At 33.5% G+C, this 27141-nt stretch overlaps 3 protein-coding genes, 1 long non-coding RNA gene and 2 pseudogenes across 7 annotated transcripts; 4 read left to right on the forward strand and 2 right to left on the reverse strand.

Annotated features, from left to right (window-relative positions):
- The first annotated feature begins 229 nt into the window (after positions 1-229).
- On the forward strand, positions 230-1450 carry LOC146941716 (protein FAR1-RELATED SEQUENCE 5-like; annotated as a pseudogene).
- A 357-nt stretch (positions 1451-1807) lies between these two features.
- LOC146941717 (uncharacterized) lies at positions 1808-2587 on the forward strand. The gene is made up of 2 exons (XM_085749980.1): positions 1808-2324; positions 2405-2587. Exons 1-2 carry the CDS (start codon positions 2001-2003, stop codon positions 2585-2587), a joined length of 507 nt encoding a protein of 168 aa, XP_085606106.1. The 5' UTR covers positions 1808-2000.
- Positions 2588-3314: 727 nt separating this feature from the next.
- On the reverse strand, positions 3315-4969 carry LOC146941718 (uncharacterized). Its single transcript, XR_015033531.1, has 4 exons — positions 4438-4969; positions 4298-4352; positions 4006-4184; positions 3315-3914 (listed from the first exon to the last, which is right to left on the reverse strand). It is a non-coding gene; the product is annotated as an uncharacterized LOC146941718 (long non-coding RNA).
- Positions 4970-9235: 4266 nt separating this feature from the next.
- Positions 9236-11459, forward strand: LOC146941719 (ABC transporter G family member 5-like). Its single transcript, XM_085755533.1, has one exon. The coding sequence runs from the start codon at positions 9357-9359 to the stop codon at positions 11286-11288; it is 1932 nt and encodes a 643-aa protein (XP_085611659.1). The 5' UTR covers positions 9236-9356; the 3' UTR covers positions 11289-11459.
- Positions 11460-11529: 70 nt separating this feature from the next.
- SLO2 (Pentatricopeptide repeat (PPR) superfamily protein) lies at positions 11530-14658 on the reverse strand. Of its 3 annotated transcripts, XM_085755532.1 has the most exons (3): positions 12178-14658; positions 11970-12098; positions 11530-11858 (listed from the first exon to the last, which is right to left on the reverse strand). In XM_085755532.1, exon 1 carries the CDS (start codon positions 14576-14578, stop codon positions 12461-12463), a length of 2118 nt encoding a protein of 705 aa, XP_085611658.1. In that variant the 5' UTR covers positions 14579-14658; the 3' UTR covers positions 11530-11858; positions 11970-12098; positions 12178-12460. The 3 variants fall into 3 exon arrangements, with proteins under 3 accessions (XP_085611658.1, XP_085611655.1, XP_085611656.1); XM_085755529.1 differs by having other exon boundaries at positions 11530-12098; XM_085755530.1 differs by having other exon boundaries at positions 11970-14658.
- A 9093-nt stretch (positions 14659-23751) lies between these two features.
- LOC146941721 (pentatricopeptide repeat-containing protein At2g21090 pseudogene) lies at positions 23752-25716 on the forward strand (annotated as a pseudogene). Its single transcript, XR_015032474.1, has one exon. The product of XR_015032474.1 is annotated as a pentatricopeptide repeat-containing protein At2g21090 pseudogene (transcript).
- Positions 25717-27141: the final 1425 nt, after the last annotated feature.

Raw genomic sequence — 27141 nt, forward strand, 5'->3', positions numbered from 1 at the left:
AAATCTTTTGAACCACTTTCAATTCATTAGGATTTGGTTTTAGGAGATTTAGGGTTTTATTTTAGGATTGAAGTAGTTTAATCTTTTGAACCAATGCTCTGTGTTTATACATATGCTCTGTTTAATAGCAATACATTAGGATTATAAGAGATATAAATTTCTGTTTTTTTTATGTCTTACCTCTTTTATTTACTTGTTAGGTTCCTTCATTTGGGTAGTTTAATCAATCATGACATCTTCAAATGTTGATTGGAAGCCAAGACTTGGAATGAAATTTGATACTATGGAAGAGGCTGAACAATTTTGGCTTGCTTACGGTTTTCGTGAGGGCTTCGGAGTTAGAATACGTTTTACAAACAAGAACAAACACGGCGATGTATCGTCATGTAGGTTTGTTTGTTGTAAGGAAGGACTACGGAAGAAAGAGAAAAAATATGCATATGAAGGAAAAATCCGGAGAGCCGAGTCTAGAACGGATTGCTTAGCAAGAATTACACTTTCACGTGAAAATGGAAAGCTGGTCATCCATGAGTTTAAAGAAAAACATAACCATGATCTACTAAAACGAGAGACAACCCACATGCTTCGATCACATAGAAAGATAACTGAAGTACAAGCAAATGAGATTGATATGGCTGATGACTCTGGATTAGGGCAGAAGGCAACTTATCAACTTATGAGCACACATGCAGGGCATAGAGCTAATGTTGGATATACAGAAGTGGATGTAAGAAACTACATCACTACAAAAAGACAAAGAAGCATGGTGTATGGCGACGCTGGATATCTTTCACAGTATTTCCAACAGCAATTGTTGGAGAATCCGTCCTTCTTTCATGCATATCAGATGGATATAGATGAACAAATTACAAACGTGTTCTGGTGTGATGCAAAAATGATTTTGGATTACGGGTATTTTGGTGATGTTGTTTCATTGGACACCACATATTGTACCAACGATGCCAATAGACCACTTGCTTTTTTTTTCTGGTTTCAACCATTATAGAGGTACGATCATTTTTGGTGCAGCTCTAATGTATGATGAGACAATTCCATCATTTAAATGGTTGTTTGAAACATTCTTACAAGCACACAACAACAAAAAACCAAAGACGATCTTCACTGACCAAAGTCAAGCAATGTCTAGGGCAATTGAAGAAGTGATGCCTGAGACTCACCATGGTTTATGCACATGGCACTTGTTGCAGAATGGAATTAAACATCTTGGAAATGGAATGAAGAAAGGAGGTTCTTTGCTAAGAGGTTTCAGTAAGTGCATGTATGATATTGACATTGAAGCAGATTTTGAGAAAGCTTGGTTTGACTTGGTTAATGAATATAATCTTCACGATAATAATTGGATCAAGTCAGTTTATGCCATTAAAAAAAAATGGGCTGCATGTTATATGAAGGAAGCATTGACACTTGGCATGCGAAGTACACAAATTAGTGAAAGTTTGAATGCTCACTTCAAAGTTTGTCTGAAACCGAATTTGGGTATCCTACAATTCTTCAATCATTTTGAAAGAATTGTTGAAGAGAAGAGAGAAAAAGAATTGAGTTGTGATTATGAGTCCTCACATAAGCTTGCAAGGTTAATGTATGAAACTTCACCAATACTAATCCAAATGGGAAAGGTATACACACACACTGTATTTGAGTTCTTTCAATATGAGTTTCAGTTATTCTTAACTTTATCTGTACCAACTAGACATGAATCTGACTCTCTTTGTGAATATGTCATCACTAAGGAAAATCATGAAGGATCTTGGAGAGTTTCATTTAATCGTGTTTCAACTTCCATTACTTGTAGTTGTAAGATGTATGATACATTTGGCATACTTTGTTCACATGCATTAAAAGTGTTTGAATTGAATGATGTTAAGGCAATTCCTGAGAAGTATATTTTAAGAAGGTGGACAAGAGAAGCCCGTTGTGGCATTGTGCAAGATTTTAGGGGAAAGGAGGTTGAACAAGATCCTAAGTTGTCTTGAAATCGAATGTTCAGGCAAGTTGTTTCTAAGTTCATTAGAGCGGCAACTGTAGCATCGTATAGTGAAGATTGCCTCATGCTTCTTGATAATAGTGTAGACGAAATGTTCAAGAAAGCAATGGAATGTCGCACACAAGCTATAGAAAATGATGGTGATCATCCGTCATTTGTGAGTTCTGATGCTATACAACCAAAGGGATTCAAGAAACATGCTCCTCCAAAGGGAACTAAGCGACATAAAAGTTTCCTTGAGCGTCAGCCTAAGAAAAGAAGTGCTCCTCCAAGTAAACATGCTCAAACTAGTCGCGCCCCACCTCAAAGAAATTCACAGGTATATAAGTCATTATGTAGATTACTTGTTTTAGTTTTACATGTACTTGCACTTATTTTAGTTTTACATAATCATTTTAGGTTATAAAATTAACAACTCAAATGGTTGATGGAGTATCTTGTTCCGCGCCTCCAACTTATGAGCCCCCGCTAGCACGTGAGGACATGTTTGTTAGTTACACAACTATGTTGATGGTAATTTCATATCATTTTCATGAGGAACAATCCTGGATATTAATTATTATTTTTATCACACAATCATGATACTAATTATTTCTTATTATTAATGTAGGCACCTCTTGATGATGTTACAAATATTCAGGCATTACTTTGATTGACTTTTGATCTAAATCGAAAGAAATGGAGCTGATTATTTTGGATATTCATGTTGACATTTTGGATATGAATTTTTGGATATGAATTTTTGTAATTATCAACTCAAGTAGATATTTTGGATATTCATGTTGATATTTTGGATATGAATTTTTGTAATTATCAACTCAAGTAGATTTGATGTCTATAGAATATACAATGATTTTGTATTTTACCCACAATGCTTTTGGTAAAAGTTTGATTGAATTCAATGAACAAATATTGAAGCAGCTCAAGCCTTTCAGCAATTCTGGTTATGCAGTCAGTAATGCTGCTGGTTATGCAGTCAATTTTTCATGTTTCTGGTGCTGACAGTGGAGCAGCTTGGCTGTGTTTTTTTTCTGATTTTTTGGGTTACCGTTATAGCGGGCTCGTTGTATCGTTGTGTTTTCCATCGCACCATTTGTACGTCTTGTACGATTTTGGTGTTTATTAATATATTCGCTATGTTTTCCATCGCACCATTGATTGATTCCAATTTTAGTGAATGTGTGTATCAGGCATGTTTCAATTTTAGTGAATATGTATATCAGTCTCATCACAGAAATTAATCTGATCCAGTTTTATTAATCTGATCCATGAGAAAGCATGAGAAAGCAGAAATTAACTTCTTTTTTTTTTGAAACAGCGAAATTTTATTCACGTCGAGAATGTGCGAGACACACAAAAACTCGCGGCTGAAACAAAGATACAAAAAGGAGCGCAATAACAGCACAACTAAAAAAAGAAAAACACCCAGCCACACCACGCAGGGAGGGAAAAAACAGCACCAAAAAACCCCCTAGCAGCTGAAAAAACCAGGCACAGAAAGCAGTCCAGCAGCGAACAGGTGCAAAGAAATAGAACAGCAATGAGGCTGTCATATACTCCTAGCCAAAATAGCAAAGCAGCAGCATACCAAAGCCTCATCGCCCACCTAACAGACCCAAAAAACACCATTACCGCACCAAACACGCTTGCGGATTCCATATCCATTCATAATACAAACAAACCGGCAAGTTCAAACGACTCAACACCCACCTCCGAATCTTCTTATTCCTAGACAACTCATCCCACCACTGCCAAAGACGAAACAGGTCTGGAGTATAAGCATAAATTAACTTATATCAGTATCATCACAGTCGCTGGTCTGAGATTAGCAAAAACTTGAAGCCCTTCTCATAACTGAAGCAATCCAGTCTCTGGCTTCAAATGTTTCTCATTTTTATCCCATTTATATCTGCAAAAATATTAAACAAAACAATTACACAAACCAAATAAAAAAACAATTTATTTTTTTTTGAAATTGATAAGAAAAATAAGTTAAGTACCCTCCAATAGCACCAAGAAGAACAACATCAGATTGTTTAGCAGCAGAAAGAGTGGTTATTGTAGGACTCCAATAAGTTAAGTACCCTCCAATAGCACCCACATGTATTATTAGTCATGTAGGACTAGGGATCATTTTCAATTTTCTTCCAAATATATACGTGTGTGTCAATGTCTCACCCTGTTTGTACATAAAAAGAGTATTCCTTATTAACTTATTAACTATAGGCTATAGGTATGGATCAAAGAATCTGAAATTAAATTTGCTAAAACATTTTGTTGTTTGGACCTCACCTGAAGTTATTTACTTAATACATGTGGGTGGTCTCTTGAAACTCAAGCTTAATCCCTAATTCAAAAACAAAAGATAAATAGAGAAATGAGTACCCGATTGAAAAAAGAATGAAAATTTGGAAGCAATGAATGTTGGGTACCTAGCGTGGAGGGATCCAGTGAGAAGAAGAATGTCTTTAGCGACGGATACGACTTCAAGACCTATCCCATCGCCGGGAAGGAGAGTGATTTTGTAGGAACGTTTTGAAGAAGAGACGGTGGCGGAACATCGTAGAGAGGTTCGTTTTGATGATGAGGGGGTGCGAAAATGAAAGGGTTTAAGGTGGAAGAGTTGAGTTTGCAAGGAAGTTGACATTTTCTTTTGTTGTGATTTGGTTTCTGCACAAGAGAACAGACACAGTGGTGGAAGTGAATGAGTGAGTGAGAAGGGTAAAGTTATAAACTAAAAAAGTACTTTTTGTTGAATTGAATGTGTGGAGGGTGGTGGTTGAAGGTTATTGCGGCAAACAGCGATGAAAACCGGTGGTCATGGTGGTGGTGGCTTTTGGGTTGAAGAGGCAAGAGAGAAAGAAGGAGAAAAGCTGATAACACGTTTGGTTCATTTTCACTTAAAATGGTTATTTTGTTTTTTGTTTTATTTTAATAACTCTATGCCACGTGTCAGCTTATGATTGGTAATGTCACCATACCATTAGTTTTGCTATGTCACTGAAGTGCCGTCCAAAAGGAGTGATCTCACTTGTTGTTGACATGATAGAAAGAGAGAGAGATAAAGAGAAAATAAAGTGTTGAATGAGTATAAAGAAATATAATATGTTTAAATATAATAGTTAAATAATTGAAGTTATTATGGCACATGCACAAAAATTACACGGAGACAAAAATAATTGAAGTTAGTTTTACACGGAGACATTCTACATGAAAACTCATATCTACACGATTTACTCACATATTTAATGCGCAGGTAGTTCATATCAACTATTCCATAGATTTTTTTTAAGTGCTTAAAATAATAACGTCAAATTAATAAGTTGATTTTTGGACTTTTTTTTCTTATTATACCTTCATTTTAATCTACCAATACATTTTTTATTTTTTTTCCACACATGTTATCTCTCTAATAAATTTAATATATTATATTTCTCTAATAACAAACAATTGTTTGTCACTCTCTTTTTCTATAATAAATTTCTATTTGTTTGTTACTCTCTTTTTCTATAATAATAAATTTCTATTTGTTTTGCAAACACTCTATCTCTCTCCCATGACCAACATTGTTGAAACTTTAAATATGGTACACATCTTTTTTTTTATAATTGTAAAACAAAATAAAAATTATTCCAACATCACATTAATCAAAAGTTAAGAAAAATTTAACTTTCCTCCAACTTATTTAATCAAAATTAAGACTTTAACTATGGCTTTAACCAATATTAGATTCATACTATGTGACATATATTTGAATATTGTTGTTGAAGATAATATCAATATTCATAGAAACGTTATTATAGGTAACAAATTTTGTTTAATATTTAAAGATAACAAAAAAGAAACTTTGTTTAAGGATGTGTTTGATTTACTAAAAAACGAAGGACATTGACATGATAATTTCAATTGTACAATGTTTGATTTATAAAACTGTTTCAGGAACAGGACAAACATGAAAGCAAGGGACAGACTAAAACTAAAATTCTTGTCCCTCACTAAACCACGACACAACTTTTAGTCTCATGTACAAATTGTCTAAAATACCAAAATAATATTTTATCCACAAAAAATGATACAAAAATAATTTAGAGATTTTTTTAGTGATTTTATGAAAAATCAGAATCTATTTTGCGTTTGTTTACTATAATAAAAATCACTTTTTTTAAAAAAATAATTTAAATTTGTCATACCCCAATTTTTGACCTAAGATCCTACATTCATACGTCTTTTGAACCTGAATAGTCTTTGACTTTTCAAAGGAAATTTTGGCAGAGAGGTAAAATACCTCATTTTTTGTTCATTTTCGAGCTCGCTTTATATTTTATTTTAGTCTTTTATCTATTTTATTTTTATTTTTATTAGTTTTTATTTTATTTCTATTTCAATCTTTTACTTTATTTTTATTTTTATTTTATTTTGTTTTGTTTTTATTTTAGTTTATTTTATTTTCTTTAAAATAGGTCCAAAATTAAACATGCACAGGGTCCAATTTTTTTTTATTTCTTCTCCACGCCACAATCGGTGCATAGTCAAAACTTTCTTTCCAAAAAAAAAGCCAAATGCGTTCCATCACCATAATTTCCCATCAGAGTCCTTTATCAGTTTTTATTTTGTGAAAATTTCCAAGATCATTGAGTTGGTGAAGACCAAGAATTGCTAAATGTGTGAGCTTGTTGGGAAAATATGCAAAAGAAATGCTTGCTGGGATTTTCATCCAGAGAGAATAAACAAGGCACGTATGAGCTTTCTTGAAATTTTTCCAGCAACACTAAAATCACCATTTCTTAAATGTGAATCCAAAATTAATTACTTTTTTTAAAATTAATATATAGGTTTAAAAAATACAATCCTTGTTTTGTTTTCATGACCAAAAAAAAAAATACAATCCTTGTGGGTCATATAACCTACAAATCTCAACCATTTAAAAATTTTCAAATACATCCAATCCAATGGTTGACATCCTTTTCAAAAAAAAAAAAAGAGTCAAGTCTCCTACGGTAGGAGACCTAAAGAGGTCACCTACCGTAGCCTTTGCCCAAGTTTCCATAGTTTTGATTATTTAGTCACTTGTATTGCTTCCATTATTGATAGGAAAATGTTTGGAGGGAAAAAGAGAAAAAGAGAGTAATGTGGAAGAGATATAGAAACAAAATGAGATCATGTTGAATGAATGTTAGGGAATATGAGATGTTCATGTATTATTGTTGTATAAATAAAATGATATGAGGTTGTTTCGTAAAAAAAAAAATATACATGAAGTAGAGACATATATCTGATATAGAGGACGTATATGAAGTAGAGACATGAAATAATTGAAAATTCTAATGCTTTAATTGAATTTCCTTTATTTTGAATGAAGATGTGATGTTAAAGTCTCTCGTAGATTTTTTATCTTTGAAGCGCGTTGTTGCTCTCGACACTCTCTCTAACTCCATATCATATTCATAACTAAATTAAATTGTATTTACGTAAACAACAAACCAAAAAGAGTCGACAAGTTTTGGCTTAATATAGGGTGATAAGCCACCATTAACGATTCAATAACCGATAAAGTTTATGTGCTCTCCCTCGTCATGAAGTAGTTGGCAGGTCACTTTTAGCCGGCACTTATACAATAATGTATTTTTCTTTGCTTTTTTTTATCATCGTGTGGCAATGGCATTTGAAACCTTATTAATCCTCATCCTGGAAAGAAAACCATAGCCAGAAAGAAAACCACACGCGTGTCAATATCATCACGGTTACGTGGATTATTAGTTGAGTTTTGTTTGATAGTGAGAAAGAAACTTTAATTTCAATGTGAAGGCAAAAAAACATCTACTCATACTTGCATTATTAACCTTTTATGGCTACTCTATCACTCATCCTCACAGACACAGATTGAAGTCAGTCTTTGGCATATGTGTCTAAAGGCCTTGGATATGGATATCTTGCTTTCTACGCTATAATTCTATATGAAAATTGATTTTCTAACATCAAAAACTTACTGTTAAACAATGTAAAATATTTAAATGCTCCCAGCGGTAGTTAACTACCGCTGACTTATAACTAAAAACCGGCGATAGTTAACTACCGCTGAGCTTTTTAGTCTTTTTCATGTGTTTCTAGAAAACATTCAATGTCAGAAAAGCGACCACCATTCTATATCTATATCAACAAATAAATCATCTTTGTGGATATTATTGATGGCTAATGGTACGGTGCATGTGTTTAATAGTGTTACAGGCACCCCCAAGTTTTTATTTATTTACTTTTTATAGTAAACACAAATTCATTCAATAGAAAAATACAAGAAGATTAACCAAGTGATTGGACTCAAGTGACTAATGAGTTTCTCTAAAATGAATCATTCAGTAGAAACCGGGTTCAATTCCTGATGAAATAACTATTGATCAAACTTTAATATATTCGTTGATATTATTATTTTACGCATATTGCGTTGCAGATATGAATTAATCCAAATCTAATCACACACTCAAGAGGGGTTGCAAAATTTAGTGAATAAAAAAATCCTTGAGATAAATGAGGTTTTTGATCCACTTTTCTAATCCAGCCTGCCTCGGCTCGTTTTAGGCAAATTGAGGTGGTGTGGGTTGGCCTATTTGTCACCCTTATGTATGTCTATGATAGTTCATTTTTCTATTGTAGTATTAGTTTATCTCAAAAATAATTAAGATAATAATTTGAAAAGGACAATTAAGAACAGAGGTAGGGATGAAAACAAACAAGAAGTACACTACTTAGAAACATGCAAAGCCTTGTGTTTCGTACTGCTAGTTTCCTACGAATGAATGAATTGCTATGCCATCAGTTTATAGTTCGAGAAAGATGTTAACATGATTACTGATTATGAAAGTGAGTGCAGATAGTCAGATACTAGTAGTCTAGTACCATGTTTTACCTCGTGACAATGTGCTAATAAAGACACGTTTGTTACTGGATTATGTAGCTGGATTTTGGACCCCTCACACAGTTTAGAACTAATCACAGTAATCAAGGTGGCATTGAGAAGGAAAGATTAATAAAACTCTCCTATGTTGACCAGACAAACAAATACAGTAACTCTCTAACGTGAACTATAATATTATATTTGAGTAGTTCTATTTTTTATGTCAATTTGATAAAGAAATAGCAACAGCAAATGCACGTGAATGAACTGTGTATACACAAGTTAGAGGACCTCTCAGTATCTTTGCATTGAAATCCCTTCGAACCACTCATTATTTTAGTGTCAGTAGCTTAGGCCAAAATAGTTGATTATTAAAGAGAACTAAATGGTTTTGATAATAAGAAACAAGTAGAAGAAAAAGAGAGATAAACATTGTAAAGAAACAAAACAAGAAGCAATTCAATGAAGAAACAATGGTGTGAGATTGAGGCAATAGGCATCAACTACAAGATCACATCAAAGCAACCTTCTAAAATCTTCAACAAACCTCCAAAACCTGATGGTGAAGAAGATGGTGAGAAACCAGAAGATGAAGCAAAAGCTGAACAAAGGCAAGGTAGTGGAGTTAAGCATGTCCTCAAGGATGTTAATTGCATGGCCAAGCCATGTGAAATTCTTGCAATTGTTGGGCCAAGTGGAGCAGGAAAATCATCATTGCTTGAGATTCTTGCTGGTAGAGTTAGTCCACAAAATGGTGGTTCTATTTTGGTGAACCAGGAGCATGTAGATAAATCTCAGTTCAGAAAAATTTCAGGGTATGTTACACAAAAAGACACCCTTTTCCCCTTACTTACAGTTGAAGAAACCATGATGTTTAGCGCAAAACTAAAGTTAAATCTTTCTCCAGAAAAACTAAGCTGTAAGGTTAAGTCACTGATTCAAGAGCTTGGTCTTAGTCATGTTTCAAGTACTAGAGTAGGAGATGGAGATGACAGGGTCCGCGGAATATCTGGTGGCGAGAGGCGCCGTGTTTCCATTGGTGTTGAAGTCATACATGAACCAAAAGTGTTGATTCTTGATGAAGCAACTTCAGGTCTTGACAGTACCTCAGCTCTGCAAATAATTGATATGCTGAAAGTCATGGCTGAATCTAGGGGAAGAACTATAATACTAAGTATTCATCAACCCGGGTTCAGAATAGTGAAGTTGTTCAATTCAATACTTTTGTTAGCGAATGGCAGTGTGTTGCATCATGGAAGTGCGGATTTGTTGGATGTGAATCTGAGGTTGATGGGTTTAGAGCTTCCTCTTCATGTTAACGTTGTTGAGTTTGCTATTGAATCCATTGAGACTATTCAGGAACAACAAAAGAGTCAGCAAGTTCAGATCGAACCACCGAAACGATTACTAGGGACAATGCTACTAAAGAAAGGCAATGATCAAGGTGAAAGTAGAAGCGGTAAGTTTACTCTGCAACAGCTATTTCAACAATCCAAGGTATTTGACATAGAAAACCTGAATGTCGGAATGGATTTCACTAGTGATTATGCAAATTCTAGATTGAGAGAAACTATGATTCTAGCTCATAGGTTCTCAAAAAATATTTTCCGTACAAAGGAGCTCTTTGCATTTAGGACAATTCAGATGCTGATTTCAGGACTGGTTTTAGGATCCATCTTTGGTAATCTCAAAGATGGTCTAGTGGGAGCAGAACAAAGGGTTGGTCTGTTTGCTTTCATTTTAACGTTTTTGTTATCGAGTGCCATTGAAGCTCTACCGATTTTTCTACAAGAAAGGGAGATTCTAATGAAGGAGACTTCAAGTGGAAGCTACAGAGTTTCATCTTATGCTATTGCCAATGGCCTAGTTTACTTGCCATTTCTACTCATACTAGCCATTTTATTCGCAGTGCCGCTTTACTGGATTATCGGTCTCAACCAAAATTTCACGGCGTTTTTGCACTTTTTGTTGCTAATATGGCTGGTTTTGTATACCGCAAACTCGGTTGTGGTCTGTTTCAGTGCTCTGGTGCCTAATTTCATTGTTGGAAATTCGATAATCGCCGGTGTCATTGGTTCTTCTTTCTTGTTCTCTGGTTACTTCATATCCAATCATGAAATTCCAAACTACTGGATTTTCATGCATTATTTGTCCCTATTTAAGTATCCATTTGAAGGGTTTCTAATAAATGAGTTCTCCAACTCAAAGAAGTGCTTAGAGTACATGTTTGGGGCATGTGTGATGAAAGGAGAGGATGTACTTAAAGAAGAAGGGTATGGAGGAGAGAGTAGTAGATGGAAGAATGTTGGGGTGATGGTGTGCTTCATCTTTGTTTATAGATTCATTTCTTATGTAATTCTCAGATACAGATGCTCCCAGAGTGCCACCTTCTGAAAACCATGGTGACTCTCAAGAGGGTTCACGTGTCTTGGATTTTTCTGCAGACAACAACCAAAGAAGATATGTAATACCTGCCAAAACATATACATATAAAATATTTGTTTTATCAGTGCCAACAAATTGTACTATCATTATAATATATTACGTTTGTGTTTTATGTGGTTACTTAGTTAGATTGCAAATATGCTTAATATGATACTGTGATTTATTATTAAACATTGTTGCTGCAAAATAATTGAACAGAACAAATTGTAAATCATATCAAATAAAATTTTGTTCTACGAATTTCTTCATGTGTGTTGCACAGGTTCTCAATACTAGTACAATAAAAACCAAGAAGATCTTGTCACAGGCTTGCTCAGTGGGAAGCCTAGTTTCGATTACAATCAACACTCCAGGCATAAAATACAAATGGTAGAATAAAGCGAACTAAAGATTAGCATCATAATGAAACAATTAGTGGGCTCAGGTGGTGGTGTTGGCTTGAGATCTTGGAGTGTGCTCCTCCTCAAGGTCTCAGGTTTGATTCTTCCCGGTGCCAATTTAGGTGGGCTAGTTTAGCTTCTTCAAAAGAATAAGGAGATTCAGGGTTCAAACTCCGGAAATTAACATAACCACTAACTTACCAACATTTGCCTATAAAAAAAAAAACATTGAAGCAATTAGGAAACATACTGAGAATATTCTCTGCTCATATATCCCTGTTATTCCTTTTCATTGTACGTCTCCACGTGATATACATGATATGTTCACTCTGTAGAAGTGGCAGTTAAACATTTTGAACTCATCTTTCTGGCAATCAAACTGAGCATCTGGTCAAAACCAATCAAATGTTGTGTTTAACTGCAAGAAAATTGGCAGATTGAGAGTATCTAAAATCTACCTCTTTTGCATTGAAGCCAGTAGTAACAACAAACTGAGGAGTATGTTCAAGACTCTGTAGCATCTCAGATATCTAGCCTTTTCTCAAAGTCTAAGAAAAGAAAGCCTGATATCAGATCTTTCTACTTTCTTTGAAGGACACTTGAGCTATGAGCCAAAAAAAAACGTAAATTTTTTATCCAACTGCAGCATCTACTGCCATTTCCATTTCACCGTGTAAGATAAGTTCAGAGTCGCTTTCCTCCTCATAAGGCTCGTCATCGCCGAAAAATAAAGTAATTTTTTTATCCAACTGCAGCATCTACTGCCGTTTCCATTTCACTGTGTAAGATAAGTTCAGAGTCGCTTTCCTCCTCATAAGGCTCGTCATCGTCAGCTTCTGGCACATAGCCAACTCGCTTCATCTGTTCTGTGAGAATTTTCAGAATTAAATAGATGTCCTTTTTATGAGGGTGTCTTTTATCTTTTACCATGAAAACATGTAGATGACTCTGAATTGAAATCCAGCTGCAACCAGGTTGCTTAATTACTCCCATTTGCCTCATCTGTTTCCGGACTCTAACCACATCTTTCCATCTACCAAGCTCAGCATACATATTTGAAAGAAGAACGTAAGGTCCAGAGTTCAAGGGATCAATCTCTAAGAGCCTTTCTGCTACATACTTCCCTAAAGTAATGTTTCCATGAACCTTACAAGCAGCAAGTAATGATCCCCAAACAACAGCATCAGGCTCCATTGGCATTGTCTGTATCAAATTGTTTGCTTCGTCAAGGCAACCGGCCCGACCAAGTAAATCAACCATGCATGTATAATGGTCCTTTATAGGTACTAAACCATGGTCGGTCGTCATTGATTGGAAGTAACGGCGCCCTTCTTCAACAAGTCCTGCATGACTACACGCAGACAGAACTCCTATCATGGTAACATGATCTGGTCTCTCTCCAGATACCAGCATTTTCCTGAAAATTTCAAGGGCCTCGGTACCGTAACCATTTTGTGCATATCCAACTATCATGGCATTCCACGAGACGCTATCCCTTTCTAACATGTGCTCAAAAACCAAGCGTCCATCTTCAACCAATCCACATTTCATGTACATGTCAATAAGAGAATTCCCTACAAAAATATCAGAATCTTCCACGGACTTAAACCAAAATCCATGCTTCAAAATGTGAGTATGAGCCTGTCTTCCAAGCTTCAAATCAGCAAGATTTGCACATGCATTAAGTAGATTGCCAAAGGTGTAATGTGTTGGCCAGATGGATTCCCTTTTTAGGAGGAGGAATAATCTAACAGCCTCTTCGTTTTCTCCATTCTGCGTATAACCTGCAATAAGCGCATTCCACGACACCACATTCCTCTCCATCATGTTTGAAAACATCAGTCTTGCGGCTTTCACACTTGACGCCTTTGCATATCCACTAACCATGGAGGTTTCAGATACCACATCCCTAAGCGGCATCCTATCAAAAACCAATCGAGCATCATTAACTCTCCTGCATTTTGCATACATATCAACCAAAGCATTGCCTAACACAAGGTCGTTCCGGTATTTATCCTGTTTCATAACACACGCGTGAATTTGCAAACCTTCCCTAATTGCCGATAAGCTTGCACAAGCACTGACCACACTGGCCAAAGTAATCTCATCAGGCTCAATCCCACAATTCATCATTCTTACAAAAACCTCAAGAGCTTTTCCCGCAGGACCATTTTGCTCATAGCATGTAATCAAACTATTCCAAGAAACTATATTCCTCACATCCATATCATCAAAAGCCCTCTGAGCACTACCCACTACCCCACATTTGGAGTACATATCAACAAGAGCAGAACCCATGTAAACATCCAACGAGTAACGAGACTTCACTATCAAACCATGGATTTGAACACCAATATTCAAATCCATCAACCCTGCGCAAGCACTAAGAGCACTGCCAAACGAATACTCATTAAGCACGAAATCCTCACTATGCATATCAACAACAAATCTCAATGCTTCCTCAAACCGATCCCGTTGAGCAAAACCAGACACCATAGCATTCCATGAACACTGATCACGCTCAGGCATAGAGTTAAACAAGTTCAAAGCCTCATCAAGAGCACCACACTTCGTCAACGCGCTTAAAACCGCGTTCCAACTGAAAGTATTCCTCTGCGGCATATGATCAAACACCTTGCGTGCATCCTCCAAAAACCCGCATTTACCATATACATCAACGAGCCTGTTCTGAATGAAGATTTCAGAGGAAAATTGTGTCTTAATGATTCGAGCATGAACACGACGTGCATCAAAAACAGACTTTGATTTAACACAAGTGTCCAATAGCTTAGCGAAAGGTGATGAGTCCAGAAAAGACAAGTCACCCACCACTTTTCGAACCAAACAATGTTTAGCCATTCCATTACCTTACAAAAAGCTCATTAGAGCTTATTTTTGCCACCTCTTCTCGATCAAATGAGAAGTTAAGCCAAACCACTTAATTTTAGTTCGTCCTTTATCTTCTTTTATCACGATTTAATCTTTTATGTTATAAAATAACAACATAGTTATCCTTTTTTATAAAAAAAATAATCAAAAACTCTAAATAAAATTCATCAAACTCATAGACAAACGCAAATCTTCATCATACAAGCCTAGAAAATAATATTTCTTTAAAAAAATCTCATAAAAAATGATAAGATATTGTCATTTTATAACATAAAAGACTAAATCGAGACAAAAAAAAGATAAAGGACGGAAGTGTTACCTAAAATAAAGTTAAGGAACTAATTGTGTAATTTTGCCTAAAGATAATCTACTAAAAAATTGCGAATGGAGAAATATGTAAAATAAGATACTCCTTTCGTCCTATATTAAATAACCTAGTTGACTCCGACACACGTACCAATGCACATGTTTTATCTTTGATATCTTCAATTCTCTACTAAAAAAAATTATGAAAATTTAATATTTTAAAAATTCATCGAGACGAATTCAACAACAACTGACATGATATTATTTATCTTTGTGAATTAGTGGAAAAATATGATCAAAGTATATTAAGTCAATATTGTATATTGTCAAATAGGTCATCTATTGCAGGACGAGTGGAGTATTAAATTAATAAAGTTATTGACTCAATGACACCAATGACAATATATTAATAAGGACTTCAATGAAAAATACTTAAGTCTTACTAACTCTACATCATTATACAAAACTAATTTACTCATTCTATTATAAATTACCTCATAATATTTAATTATAATCTCTAAAAAAAATTAGATTATAAAATATTTATTTATTCGTATGAACTCAAATTTATGTCACATTTTCTAATAATTTGAAAATACAAAAATTAACATTACCAATTTTGCATCCATTCTTTAAAAAAAAAATATTTAATTTGCATGAACCGCAAAATATCACTTATGTTGAGTGAGTGTCGCTGAGTTCTTAAAATATCACTTGTTTTAAAAGTGGGACCAATTTATATATATATTATTACTTATTTTAAACGTGAGACCCGTTAGTTGATGAGGTGAGAGGGTTCTTATATAGTTGTCTGTGACTTAATTGGTACTCTTTTTTTCTTTCTTCAATTGGGAGTCCTTAACAGAGAATGGTCTTTGTTAAGTAAGAAACCCCCATTAGAGATGCTCTAAAAAATAAAATAAGAAATAAATTTTGTATTGAAAATATTTAAATTATTAAACTTTTACGACATAGAATACACAAATTTCAAAAAAATACTTCTGTTTTTAACTTCTTAACTTATGATAAGGGAACAAGTTAGTATTTCTCTTTGTTCCTAATACTATTATTGTAACTCACTTGATTAAGACCTTAAAGTATGTTGTTCTCAAGATCTCATATTTGATTATCTTCGGTATCAATTTTGGTGGTCTAGTTAAATTTCTTAAAAACATGCTCTTAATTTGTATTGGAATATGGAAATTTAATATTTCAGAATTTCTGATTAAAATCATATCATTGAATTTTTTTTGAAAGAAAATCATATCATTGAATTAAAATCATAACTATGCTAACATAAAGAATCCAAACTTTTACATGTTAATATAAAGAATCGAAACTTGCATATGTTACGTTTTTCTCTGATCTCTTTAATTCTTTAATTCTTCTCTCAATTCTATGTTAAACATGGTATAACAATGACAATGTTTTATAGTTATGTGAAGGCTTGACCCTAACGGGATTATTCAAAAGCAATTTGTTTTGTCGCAGCATTTCCCTCCATAACTTTAGTCTTTAGTTCGGCTTTGTATTGGTTTTTTCAGCGGATCCATAACTTCTTTCAGTTCATTTTATTCAATTTATTTATTCAACATGTGATTTGAAAACGCGATGCTCCTCTTTACAACTTATATTGGCTCCTTTGTGTTTAACTTGTGTGGAATGAACAAAATAATAGAATATTCAAAAATATAGAGAATTTTATGCCTTTGTTGGATAAGGTTAAGGCAAAGAATGCAAATTTTGTCTTAGACGATCATAGATGGTGGTCGAGCCTCTTTACTTGTTTGAGTATCGGTTAATTTAGTCATTTAAGAATGCAATAGTAGACTAATAAAACTTACAAAAATGAATGTGTTTGTTAGTTTAGAGCTAATTAATAAGGGAAATGCTAACCGGTGCCTCAGGGGCACTGGTTGAGGATATGAAAAAGGAAATTATATAGTAGTTAATGCATTGAAATTGTGTAATTAATTTATAATAAAGTCAAAAACAGTTTCCTTTTATGATAGTAATTCTCTTTTATGATATGCTTAACCAGTGTCCCGGAGGCACCGGTTAGCAGAACCCAATTAATAATACCAATTATTTTGTGACTACTTAGTCAACAATGTGATACAATATCACTCATTTCATAATTAACGATTTAAATCTTTTCCATCTATGTAAATATACTGCAGTAAATTTTTTTCGTTCTATTACAGTCCTTGAAAAATATACAATCTTATATTAAAAGAAAAGAAAAAAATATTACATGATAAAAATCAAAATAACAAAATTTAAAATAATTTTTTATAATAAATATTTAATTTAGTATATTTATATCCCTTAAAAAAGATTAGTATATTTATATAGGGGTTGTTAATATACGCCCGCTTAAAATTATGAAGGTGTAATTTATCAACCTACATCCACTTGATTTTGGAAAAAAAATTATTTCATACTTTTAAATATGTTTTAAATAAAGGACAACTTTGTAAATTTTATTTATTTTTATTTTTATAAATTATATCACAACAAACATCTATGCTTACATTTTTTTTTGAAAGAATCTTTTTTTTTGGTGGCCAGGGTTTTAACCCTGAACCTTGCATATATTATGCATTGTCCATACCAACTGAGTTAAACTTACGAGGACAAAGAATCTATACTTACATATAAAGCTAATACATGATTAAAATAAACTCTACAATTATACAAAAGAAACATTGCTTGTAATTTACTCGTTTTAACGTAGTAAAAATACGGACAAGAGTCGTATTAATTTGTGATACGAATTAAAATTTTCAATCACATTGTATTTCTTACATATATAATATTTATTATCACATGACATACATGACTTCAAGAATCATATTTAATATCCGAAGAAAGAAGGAGATTTGTAGTTGATGGTTTCTTGTTGATTGAAATACATGACTCTAAGAGTTGCGTTTAATGCATGAAAATAAGGGTAAATCAATTGTGTGTGTGATTTATATAATATTTAAAATTGATTTTTAATTCAAAACTAATGATATATCAATTTTATTTTTATATTTTCTTTAAATAATATTCATAACACTTAAATTTCTAAATCAAAATTCTCAAATTTAAATTATGTTCAAAATGAAATTATCGGTTACGAATGTCTAATTTAAACTCTAATTTGAATAATATTAATTTTTGATGTTTCTTAAATTTATTTGTCTACTATGTATGTGGGCTTCTTTGGGGCCCGTTTGTTTTGGATTTTTTTGAAAAAGAAATCTATTTTTTGATTAAAAAAATCACTTTTTTATTTTTGTAGTTGTGTTAGATTTTTAAAAAATTCATTTTGTTAAAAAAATTATTTTTAGCATCAAAATGAAAAACTATTTCAAGTAGCTTTTTCAAAATCTATTCTTTTCTAAACACAAGGAACTCAAGTGTAAGAGCTTCAAATCTTAAAAAAATGATTTTTATGATAGTAAACAAACAGAAATAACTTTAGATTTTTTTAAAAATCTTTAAAAAAATACTCTAGATTCTTGTAACTCAAAATCAATTTTTTTTTAAGCTGAAACAAATACACCCTAATCTAATGCTTTTTTTTTTTGAAGCAATAATCTAATGCTCAAAAATGACTTTTCCATCATGGGAAACAACTTTTCTTTCCCATGCTAAACTCTCCACCATGTAAATTGTAATGCAGTGTCTGCTTTTATCTTCACTACTTATTTATGTGGGTAAAGATCCTCTCCATTTAGAAAATAAATGGAAGTATGCAATTTGGAGAGAGATAGACACATAAAATAGGTAGTGGGCCCTACTATAAAGTGGGTCCCACCATGATTAATTACTTTTGACTTTTTTATGTGTCTTTATCTCTCCAAATGGTAGAAATGGAGAGGATAATAAATGGAGAGGATCTTCACCCTATTTATGTTGCCGGTGGCATTTAGGGTGGGGTTTAGTATGGGAAAGGGAAGTTCTTTCCCATCATGGGAAAGTTGAATCACAACCATAGATTTAATAATTTTTTATTTGGATGGCTAAGATTTGTGACTTCTTAATTGTTGTAACTTGTTGCTTGGTATTGTGAACTGCAGCAGTGGACCCCACCAATTGATTAAACAACAATTTTTCATTTGCTTATAATAAGTCACGGGCCTGGCAATTAGTTTTGGACTTTTCGGATGTGCCTGGCAATTCATTTGATAATAATGTTACCAAATTAATTCCTTCAACAAAAAATGTTACCAAATTAATTTTAATTTTCATAAGAAATTAATTGGTTTTTAAAAGAATATTAATTCACAAGACCTTAACTGACATTTTTATTAATTAACAGTTATTCAAAAAAAAATTACATTTTAAAATCAAATTACAAAAACAACAACACCTAAAAAAAATTCTTTGTCTTCATTTAATTCTTTTTTCCCAACTGTTTTATTATTAATTCATCATCAAATTCTTTGTCTTCATCAATCTAATTCAACCAACCCAAAAACCCTTTGATTCACTAAAAAAAATCCACCAATCAGGATACTTTGATTTCTTATGATTTAGGCAATGCAAACATGATCATAAGTTGTGTAGAATACATATTAATTTGAATTGATAAATATTACTACCCACCATCTTCATCAATTCTTTCCTTTCCCAAATCTGATCCCGATCTTTCACCACTAGAGATTGAAACAACATACATGGGGCACTAAAAAAAGCACTAAAAAAAAGGAACCACAACACCATCTATGCCTTTGTTGTTGTTGTTCTTAAGAGATCCAAATATATGAAGCAACAAGGAACCGTTAACAGCTTTTTCAGTAATCTCTTTCATAATATAAGAGTAATGAATTCCAAGTCCAATTTCAAAATCAACAACATGCATGTAGGGGTCAATGGTTCGACACTGAAGAAAGTTTGTTCAACAATTTAAATGAATTAATTTAAGATTAGATCTAGAAGAAATGAAATTGAGATTTTTTTTTCTGGGTTTGTTTTTTCTTCTTTTGCATTACATGTTTGAAGATGAAGATGTAGTGTTTCAATAGCTGAAGAAATTGAAGAGTTTGAAGAAGAAATTGTGGAGGGAGGATAGTGGTTGCTGTTGGAGAGAAGGTCGAAGGAAATTAATGAGATGGTCTTCTGGAAATGAAATAATAGAAGTGAGGTGGAGCAATAGTAAAGAGGAGAGGTACACTAGAAAAAACAAACAAACAACAATAAAATAACAATTTTCAGTTTTTTATTTTTTTTCTCAAACAGGTTATGCACTGACAGGTGTCCTGGAAAGGGGAGCTTTCCCATGGTGGGAAAAAACTTCTCATTCCCAGGTTAAACGCCACCGGCATTTAGGGTGGGTAGAAGGAATTCTTTCCCACCATGGGAAAGTTAATTTTGGCAATTTGATTAGAGAGGAGTATTGATTTTATCATGGACTGCCTACATCATATTCTTTTTCTTTTAAGCACACAAAAAAACAAAAACAAAATTTAAAACTAATTTTCGCTTCTTCTCTCTCATTGTTCACCTGGGTTCTTCTATTCTTCATCTCTTTCATCGATCACCTTTAGCTTTTACCATAATCATACCAATCATAATTCTTCAACTTTTCTTGTTCTAAAATCAATTGAATAATGGAATTTGCATCTTATGATATATATATATATATATATATATATATATATATATATATATATATATATAACTTGAATTCATAGAAACAACTCTCAAACCATCAAATTAAATTCAATCTATTGTTAAATTGGATTTCCAATAAGGAACAACTCTCAAACTATCAAACACGGTTTATAGTGTATTTCTTAATTTTTGTGAAACCCACAAACACACAAGTTCAAATGGAGGGGAGATGAGATATACCGCTGCCTCCCTTGGCGGAGTGGAAATGATATACATGTGTGTATTCCTTTCAGTTGATTTCTTTCTCTGTTATTTAATTATTTAAAGTTGCTTAATCCAGCAAATGAAAAGATGAATATCCCATTTGATTCCTTCACATGTGTGTTGATAAAGCATTAATATTCTTGTAGTGACTCAAGATATACATGTGTGTTAATACGCAGAAATATTAGAAATGGTGATTCAAGCAATTGCAATAGGATCCATGGTGGTAACTAGGTGGATTTTAGCTTTTGAGAGGTTGTTGTTGGTGGTGGTGGGTGAAGAAGGACACAGGAGAGAGAGAGAGAGAGAGATGATGACGAGAGATAGTGTCAAAAAATATAGTATTGATAGTGCATAATAATATTGTGGTCTTTATTTTATTTTTTTTTGGTTTACATATTGTGGTCTTTATTTGATCTAAAGGTTAACAAGTAACTTTCCCATGGTGGGAAAGAATTCCTATTACCCACCCTAAATGCCACCTATGTTGCCCTAGCCGGGTAACATTTAGGGTGGGTGAGGAAAAGAATTCCCCATCATGGGAAAGTAAATTTTAACTATTAGATCAAATGAAAAACACACTTTTATCATACACCCTCAACATAAAATTATTTTTCCTTTGTCTTCATCCTCATGATCATGAACCAGACACCAATAAACGCACCACTACCACTTGCCCCACTCAACCACCACCACCGTTATGTTCCAAGAAAATCAGTTCAGCAATTTAAAAAAAAAATCAAGTTATTGTTATGAAGGAACGACAGTAGTTACCACCACTGACTCTCCCTCGCCGTCCTACCGTCGCCACCGTTGCCGGATTATAAGCCTGGATTTATGAATGAAATAACCTTTTCTCTGATCTATTTTCATTTTCCAGGTCTTGTAATGATGATGAATGTTGTTGTTTTCAGATTAAAAACTCTTTCCCTGGTCTATTTTCATTTTCCATATCCAATTTCATTTACTACATGCTTGTGTTCTTGAAGTGTTTCATTTGTTATAACAGGACAGAATTTATGGAGTTTCATCTTATTCCTCTGAGAGTTCTACTACAAGCGCTGTCTAGTTCATTTCACTTTTTTGTTTGTCAAAAATCAAGCTGAACTATTTTTTGAAATGAGATGTACCAAAAGTAAAATGTTGGTGAGGACTGGGAGGATTTAGCAACACAGAATTTGAATTCCAGATCTGTGAAAAAAAGTCAGTATTCGTGGGGTAGAACACAATATGAAAGAGAAAGAAAAAATATATAATATAGGCAGACCATGATAAGATCAGTACTCCTCTCTAATCTGATGGTTAAAAAAAACTTTCCCATAGTGGGAAATTCTTTCCCTCACCCACCCTAACACTGTGTTTGGAACAACAGATTTAGAGGCGAGAGAAGTTAAGGGAAGAGAAATTTTGAAGAAATGGACAATTTCTTCTGTTTGGCATAGCGATGAAATAGGGAAGAGAGAAAAAAATCTGCGGGACCCACAACCTTTTTGTTTCTCTTCATATGTGTGAAGAAAGTTGAGAGAGAGGACTCAAATTTTTCCTTTTCCATCTATACCCCTGCCTTCCTTACTTGCTTCTCTGTTTGTTTTACTCTCTTCAATGACCAAATTAAAATTCAGAACGGCGATGTTGGTATTGTGTCGAGGTTATCAGAAAATTGCATATCTTAATTTACTTCTGTAACTTATGTAACAAAACACGATTAATTTCTGCATTTAATTTTGTGGGTGGTGGTAACAAATCAATTGAATCCTCTCAAAAAACAATAATCAATTGAATAAATTTGGTTGGTTTATGTGAGTGAGAGAGTTGAAAAATTATCCACTGATTTGTGCAAAATTGGGGAACCGAATAAAGTACTAGTATTATTTCTAAAGTAATTAAGTTAAAACAACCCACTAACAAAATTTAAAATAAATAGTTTAATTATTTGGTTATTCAACTAAATGTAGTAAGAAATCCTCCTCTAAAAAAAGCAGTAAGAAAGTAAATTAGTTTTCCCTTAAAAAAAGTAAATTAGTTTTCAATTAGAAATGAAATTTATAAATTGAATGGTTATTTTAAATAAGGGTATATTTGTCCTTTTACAAAATAACAATACTTCTTTCTCTTCTATTTCTCTTTTCATTCTCTTCTACCAAACAACCCTTCAAATCCACTCTATTTCTCATCTCTTTCTCTCTTTCCACACTCTCTCTCACCTATTTCTCTCTTCACAACTTCTCTTCTAAACCAAACACACATGCCACCCCCTAGCCGTGTTGCTATATATTAATGAATTTCTCTATATTTTATATTTTATTTTGTAAATTTTTCACCAATTTCCAACGAATGGTTCGAGGGAATCCGAGTACAATACCTGATGAGATCAGACTATAAATATTGATACGATATTCTTATCAAATTTAAATACCAAAAATGTATTTTGTCTAAAATTTATCAATTATTATTGCTCAAAAAAAATTATCAATTATTTCAAATTTTAAATCATACCCCCGTAAAATGCCACGAGAACTGGACCCACTAAGAGCATCTCCAATGGGGGGTCCTTACTTAACAAGGACCACTCCCCGTTAAGGACCCTCCATCGGAGGAAGAAAAAATGAGTCCCCGTTAAGGAACGGACAACTATATAAGGACCCTCTCTCTCCTGGGTAACTAATTGGTCCCACATTTAAAAAAGTAATAAAATGTGTTCTACTTGATCCCACTTGCATAAAAGAATAATAAAATGTGTAATACTTGGTCCCACTTGTAAAAAGGAGTAATAGATAAATTATTTTTGTTTAATGATATAAAGATAGTGGGACATATTTAAGTACTTTCATTGGAGTCCTTATTAGTGTATTACCACTGGAGTCATTGAGTCCTTAATAGATACTTTTATTAAAAAATTATAAATAAGTGATGTGTCACGTGGGAGTCCATTTAAGGAGTCTTGTTAGGGAACTACATTGTGGATGCTCTAACTAAACAGGGTACCTGTTCTGTTCTTGTCGGAGAAAGAAACACGGTGATGTTTCACACCAATGAATTCAGTTCCACCATCGAGAAATTTTCGTCTCTGATTTCAAACTGTGTTACGGCAAAAAGCTTGAAGCTTGGAAAAGCATTGCACTCTCAACTCATCAAAACCGCGCTTTTCTTTGAAACTTTTCTCGCAAATGGCCTCATTGATTTGTATTCTAAATGTGGCTGTAAAGAGAGTATTCACAAAGCCTTTGATGATCTTCCCAACAAGACAACACGTACGTGGAACACGCTGCTCTCATTTTACTCAAAAAATGGAGTTTTCGATCAAGCTTATAAACTGTTCGATGAAATGCCGCAAAGAAACCTTGTTAGCTATAACTCGCTTATATCCGGTTTAACACGTCACGAGTTTCATAAAGAAGCGGTTAAATTTTTTAGGGAGATGCAAAATGATGTTGGTGGTTTGATGTTAGACGAGTTCACGCTTGTTAGCATAGTTAGTAACTGTTCTTGTTTGGGTAACGTTAAATGGTTGCGTCAGGCTCATGGGGTGGCAATTATAGTTGGATTTCACACGAATTTGATTCTCAATAATGCTTTGATTGACGCTTATGGGAAATGTGGGGAACCCAATTCATCGTTTTGTTTGTTTCGTTCCATGGTAGAGAAAGATGTAGTGTCTTGGACATCAATGGTAGTTACATACACGAGAGCATCGAGAATTGATGATGCATGTAAGGTGTTTAACGAAATGCCAGTTAAAAACATGGTTTCTTGGGCTGCTTTGATCTCGGGTTTCCTTAAAAATGGACGCTGTTATGAAGCTTTAGAAGTGTTTCACCAAATGATTAAAGAACGGGTACTGCCTAGTGCACAGACTTTTGTAATTGTTTTAAATGCTTGTGCAAGTGAAGCTCTTATAGGAAGAGGTAAACAAGTTCATTGTCAAATTATCAGAGGTAGAAGTAGTGACAATTTGTTTAATGTGTATGTATTTAATGCTTTGATTGACATGTATGCAAAGTGTGGTGATATGAAATCGGCTGAAAGTTTGTTTGAGGCGATGATTCATGTGAAGGATGTAGTTTCTTGGAATACATTAATAACTGGATTTGCGCAAAATGGTCGCGGAGAAGATTCGTTGGCAGTTTTTGATAGGATGATAGAATCCAACATAGAGCCAAATCATGTGACATTTCTTGGTGTACTATCTGCTTGCAACCACACAGGTTTAGTTAATGAAGGATTAGAGTTGCTTGATTCAATGGAAAGGCGATACGGAGTGAAGCCGAAAAGTAATCACTATGCTTTGTTAATTGATTTGCTTGGGAGGAAAAACAGACTTGAAGAAGCAATGTGTTTGATTGAGAAAGTGCCTAATGAAATTAGTAATCACATTGCAATGTGGGGTGCAGTGTTGGGTGGTTGTAGAGTTCATGGAAACTTGGAACTTGCTAGAAAAGCTGCAGAAGCTTTGTTTGCGTTAGAACCTGAAAACACAGGTAGATATGTTATGTTATCTAACATTTATGCTGCCTCTGGTAGATGGAGTGATGGTAATAGAATTAGAAATGTTATGAAGGAGAGAGGTTTGAAGAAAGAACCAGCTTTTAGTAGGATTGAGTTGAAGAATTCAAGGCATGAGTTTGTGGCTAAGGATAAGTTTCATCCACAGATTGGAGAGATATGTGAAGTGAATAGTAAATTAGTCCAGCATTTGATCGATGTTGGATATCAACCTTGCATTATTTACACTTCTCTTCTTGATGAGGATGATGATTTTTACTTTAGTTAGTTACAGTTGTACTGATCATAGGTTATTCTAGTAATTTTTTATTTTGGTATTGATTGAGTTAACAAATAAAAATGCTTAATGAAATATTTGTTACATGTCAATTCCGTCTCCTAGTTAACAGTCCCTCACAATGAAATTATCCAATGTTTTGTTGGGTTGATTCTGGGAGCACAATAGACCTTGGTGGTTCTAGAATCACATGATAACAAGCTTATGGTCATTAAAGACCACAAAATTCATGGACAGTGTTAGGTCAAAGATCCACTGATTTTCTTAGAAACTTCCTGTTAGACTGTGGTTCTAGAAGTCCGAGTCACCTTTATGTAACCTTTGATAAAATACTATGATGTCACTAAGGGTGTGTTTGTTTCAACAGATAGAGGGAGGAAAGATTGTGAAGGGAGAGAAAGAACCTGGAAAGGAAAGGTTTCCATTGTTTGTAACAACATAAAAAGGCATAGGAAAGAAGAATATTGATGGGGCCCACACTAAAATTGCTTCCACACTGATTTGTGCAGAAAGGGAGTGGAAAACCCATTCTTAAGTTAAAAAGTCAATAATACCCTTGCATTCAAATTTGTTTCCAACATTTTTTTTTTGTAATGTAAGTAGCGTTTTTCTTTTTGTGTCACGTTTTCATCATTTTTTTGTTACCACCATTTCTATGTTCTATTTTTTGTATTTTTATTTTGACATTATATTATGAATATTTTTTTTCTTAGGGATATTATAAATATTAATATAAGTAAATACATATCAATATAATATATGGGTAGTTATGTAATTTACTAACTCAAACTTTTTTTATCTTTAATTTTTTATCTTTCTTTCCTTCATCTTTCTCTTATACCAAACAACTAATAAAATCATCTCACTTTCTATTCTCATTCCTTCCTTTCACAACTTTCCTATTACTTTCTTTCCTCAAACTTTCTTTGATCAACCAAACATACCCTAAGTTCAGCCACTAAAGTCAGTTACAAATGAAGTGAAGGACTAGATCCAGATTCCCTACATTAACAAAAACACACATTTATATGTATTAGTTGATCTCGACCATTGCTTTGACATCAGTCAATTACACCTTCAACAAATCATCTTTAAATAATCTACGCCATTGATTTAAGATCAGACAACTAAGAATGATTAATGCATCACACATTTGATATGTGGCATCCAAATCTTAATAGTCCTAGGTTCTAAGTGCTAATCCATAGTCTCATACCGCTACGATCTCTAACATAGACCTAAAAATATAAGGAAGAACTTTCCCCTTCCATCGGCATGATTTGGATATACACATTTAAAAAAAGACCGTAAATTATGTTGTTTAGAAGTAAAATTTCGGACAATATATTTTGTGCCTAGAAGTACACTTCTAATAACATGTGTAGCTTTTAGAAAAAAGTTTCTCCCAAAAATATATTGTGAAAATTTAGTCGTCCCCCTCACATGTTTATTTAGTACATTTTTTTTTTTTTTTTATCAAATGTGATTGAGCACTTGATGGATATAGATGTGGAAAATGAATATTTTGACCATTTACTTATGACTCCCATTTAAGACGGCAATGACTTATGACTCA

The sequence above is a fragment of the Medicago sativa genome, chromosome 3, assembly GCF_051527215.1.
Source record: "Medicago sativa cultivar Bolivia chromosome 3, Bolivia_mono, whole genome shotgun sequence".
Taxonomy (NCBI): domain Eukaryota; kingdom Viridiplantae; phylum Streptophyta; class Magnoliopsida; order Fabales; family Fabaceae; genus Medicago; species Medicago sativa.

Coding starts and splice junctions, on each gene's coding strand:
- LOC146941717 (XM_085749980.1), top strand. CDS start 2,001: ATGTTCAGGCAAGTTGTTTCTAAGTTCATTAGAGCGGCAACTGTAGCA. Junction 2,325..2,404: donor CACCTCAAAGAAATTCACAG/GTATATAAGTCA, acceptor TAATCATTTTAG/GTTATAAAATTAACAACTCA.
- LOC146941719 (XM_085755533.1), top strand. CDS start 9,357: ATGAAGAAACAATGGTGTGAGATTGAGGCAATAGGCATCAACTACAAG.
- SLO2 (XM_085755532.1), bottom strand. CDS start 14,578: ATGGCTAAACATTGTTTGGTTCGAAAAGTGGTGGGTGACTTGTCTTTT.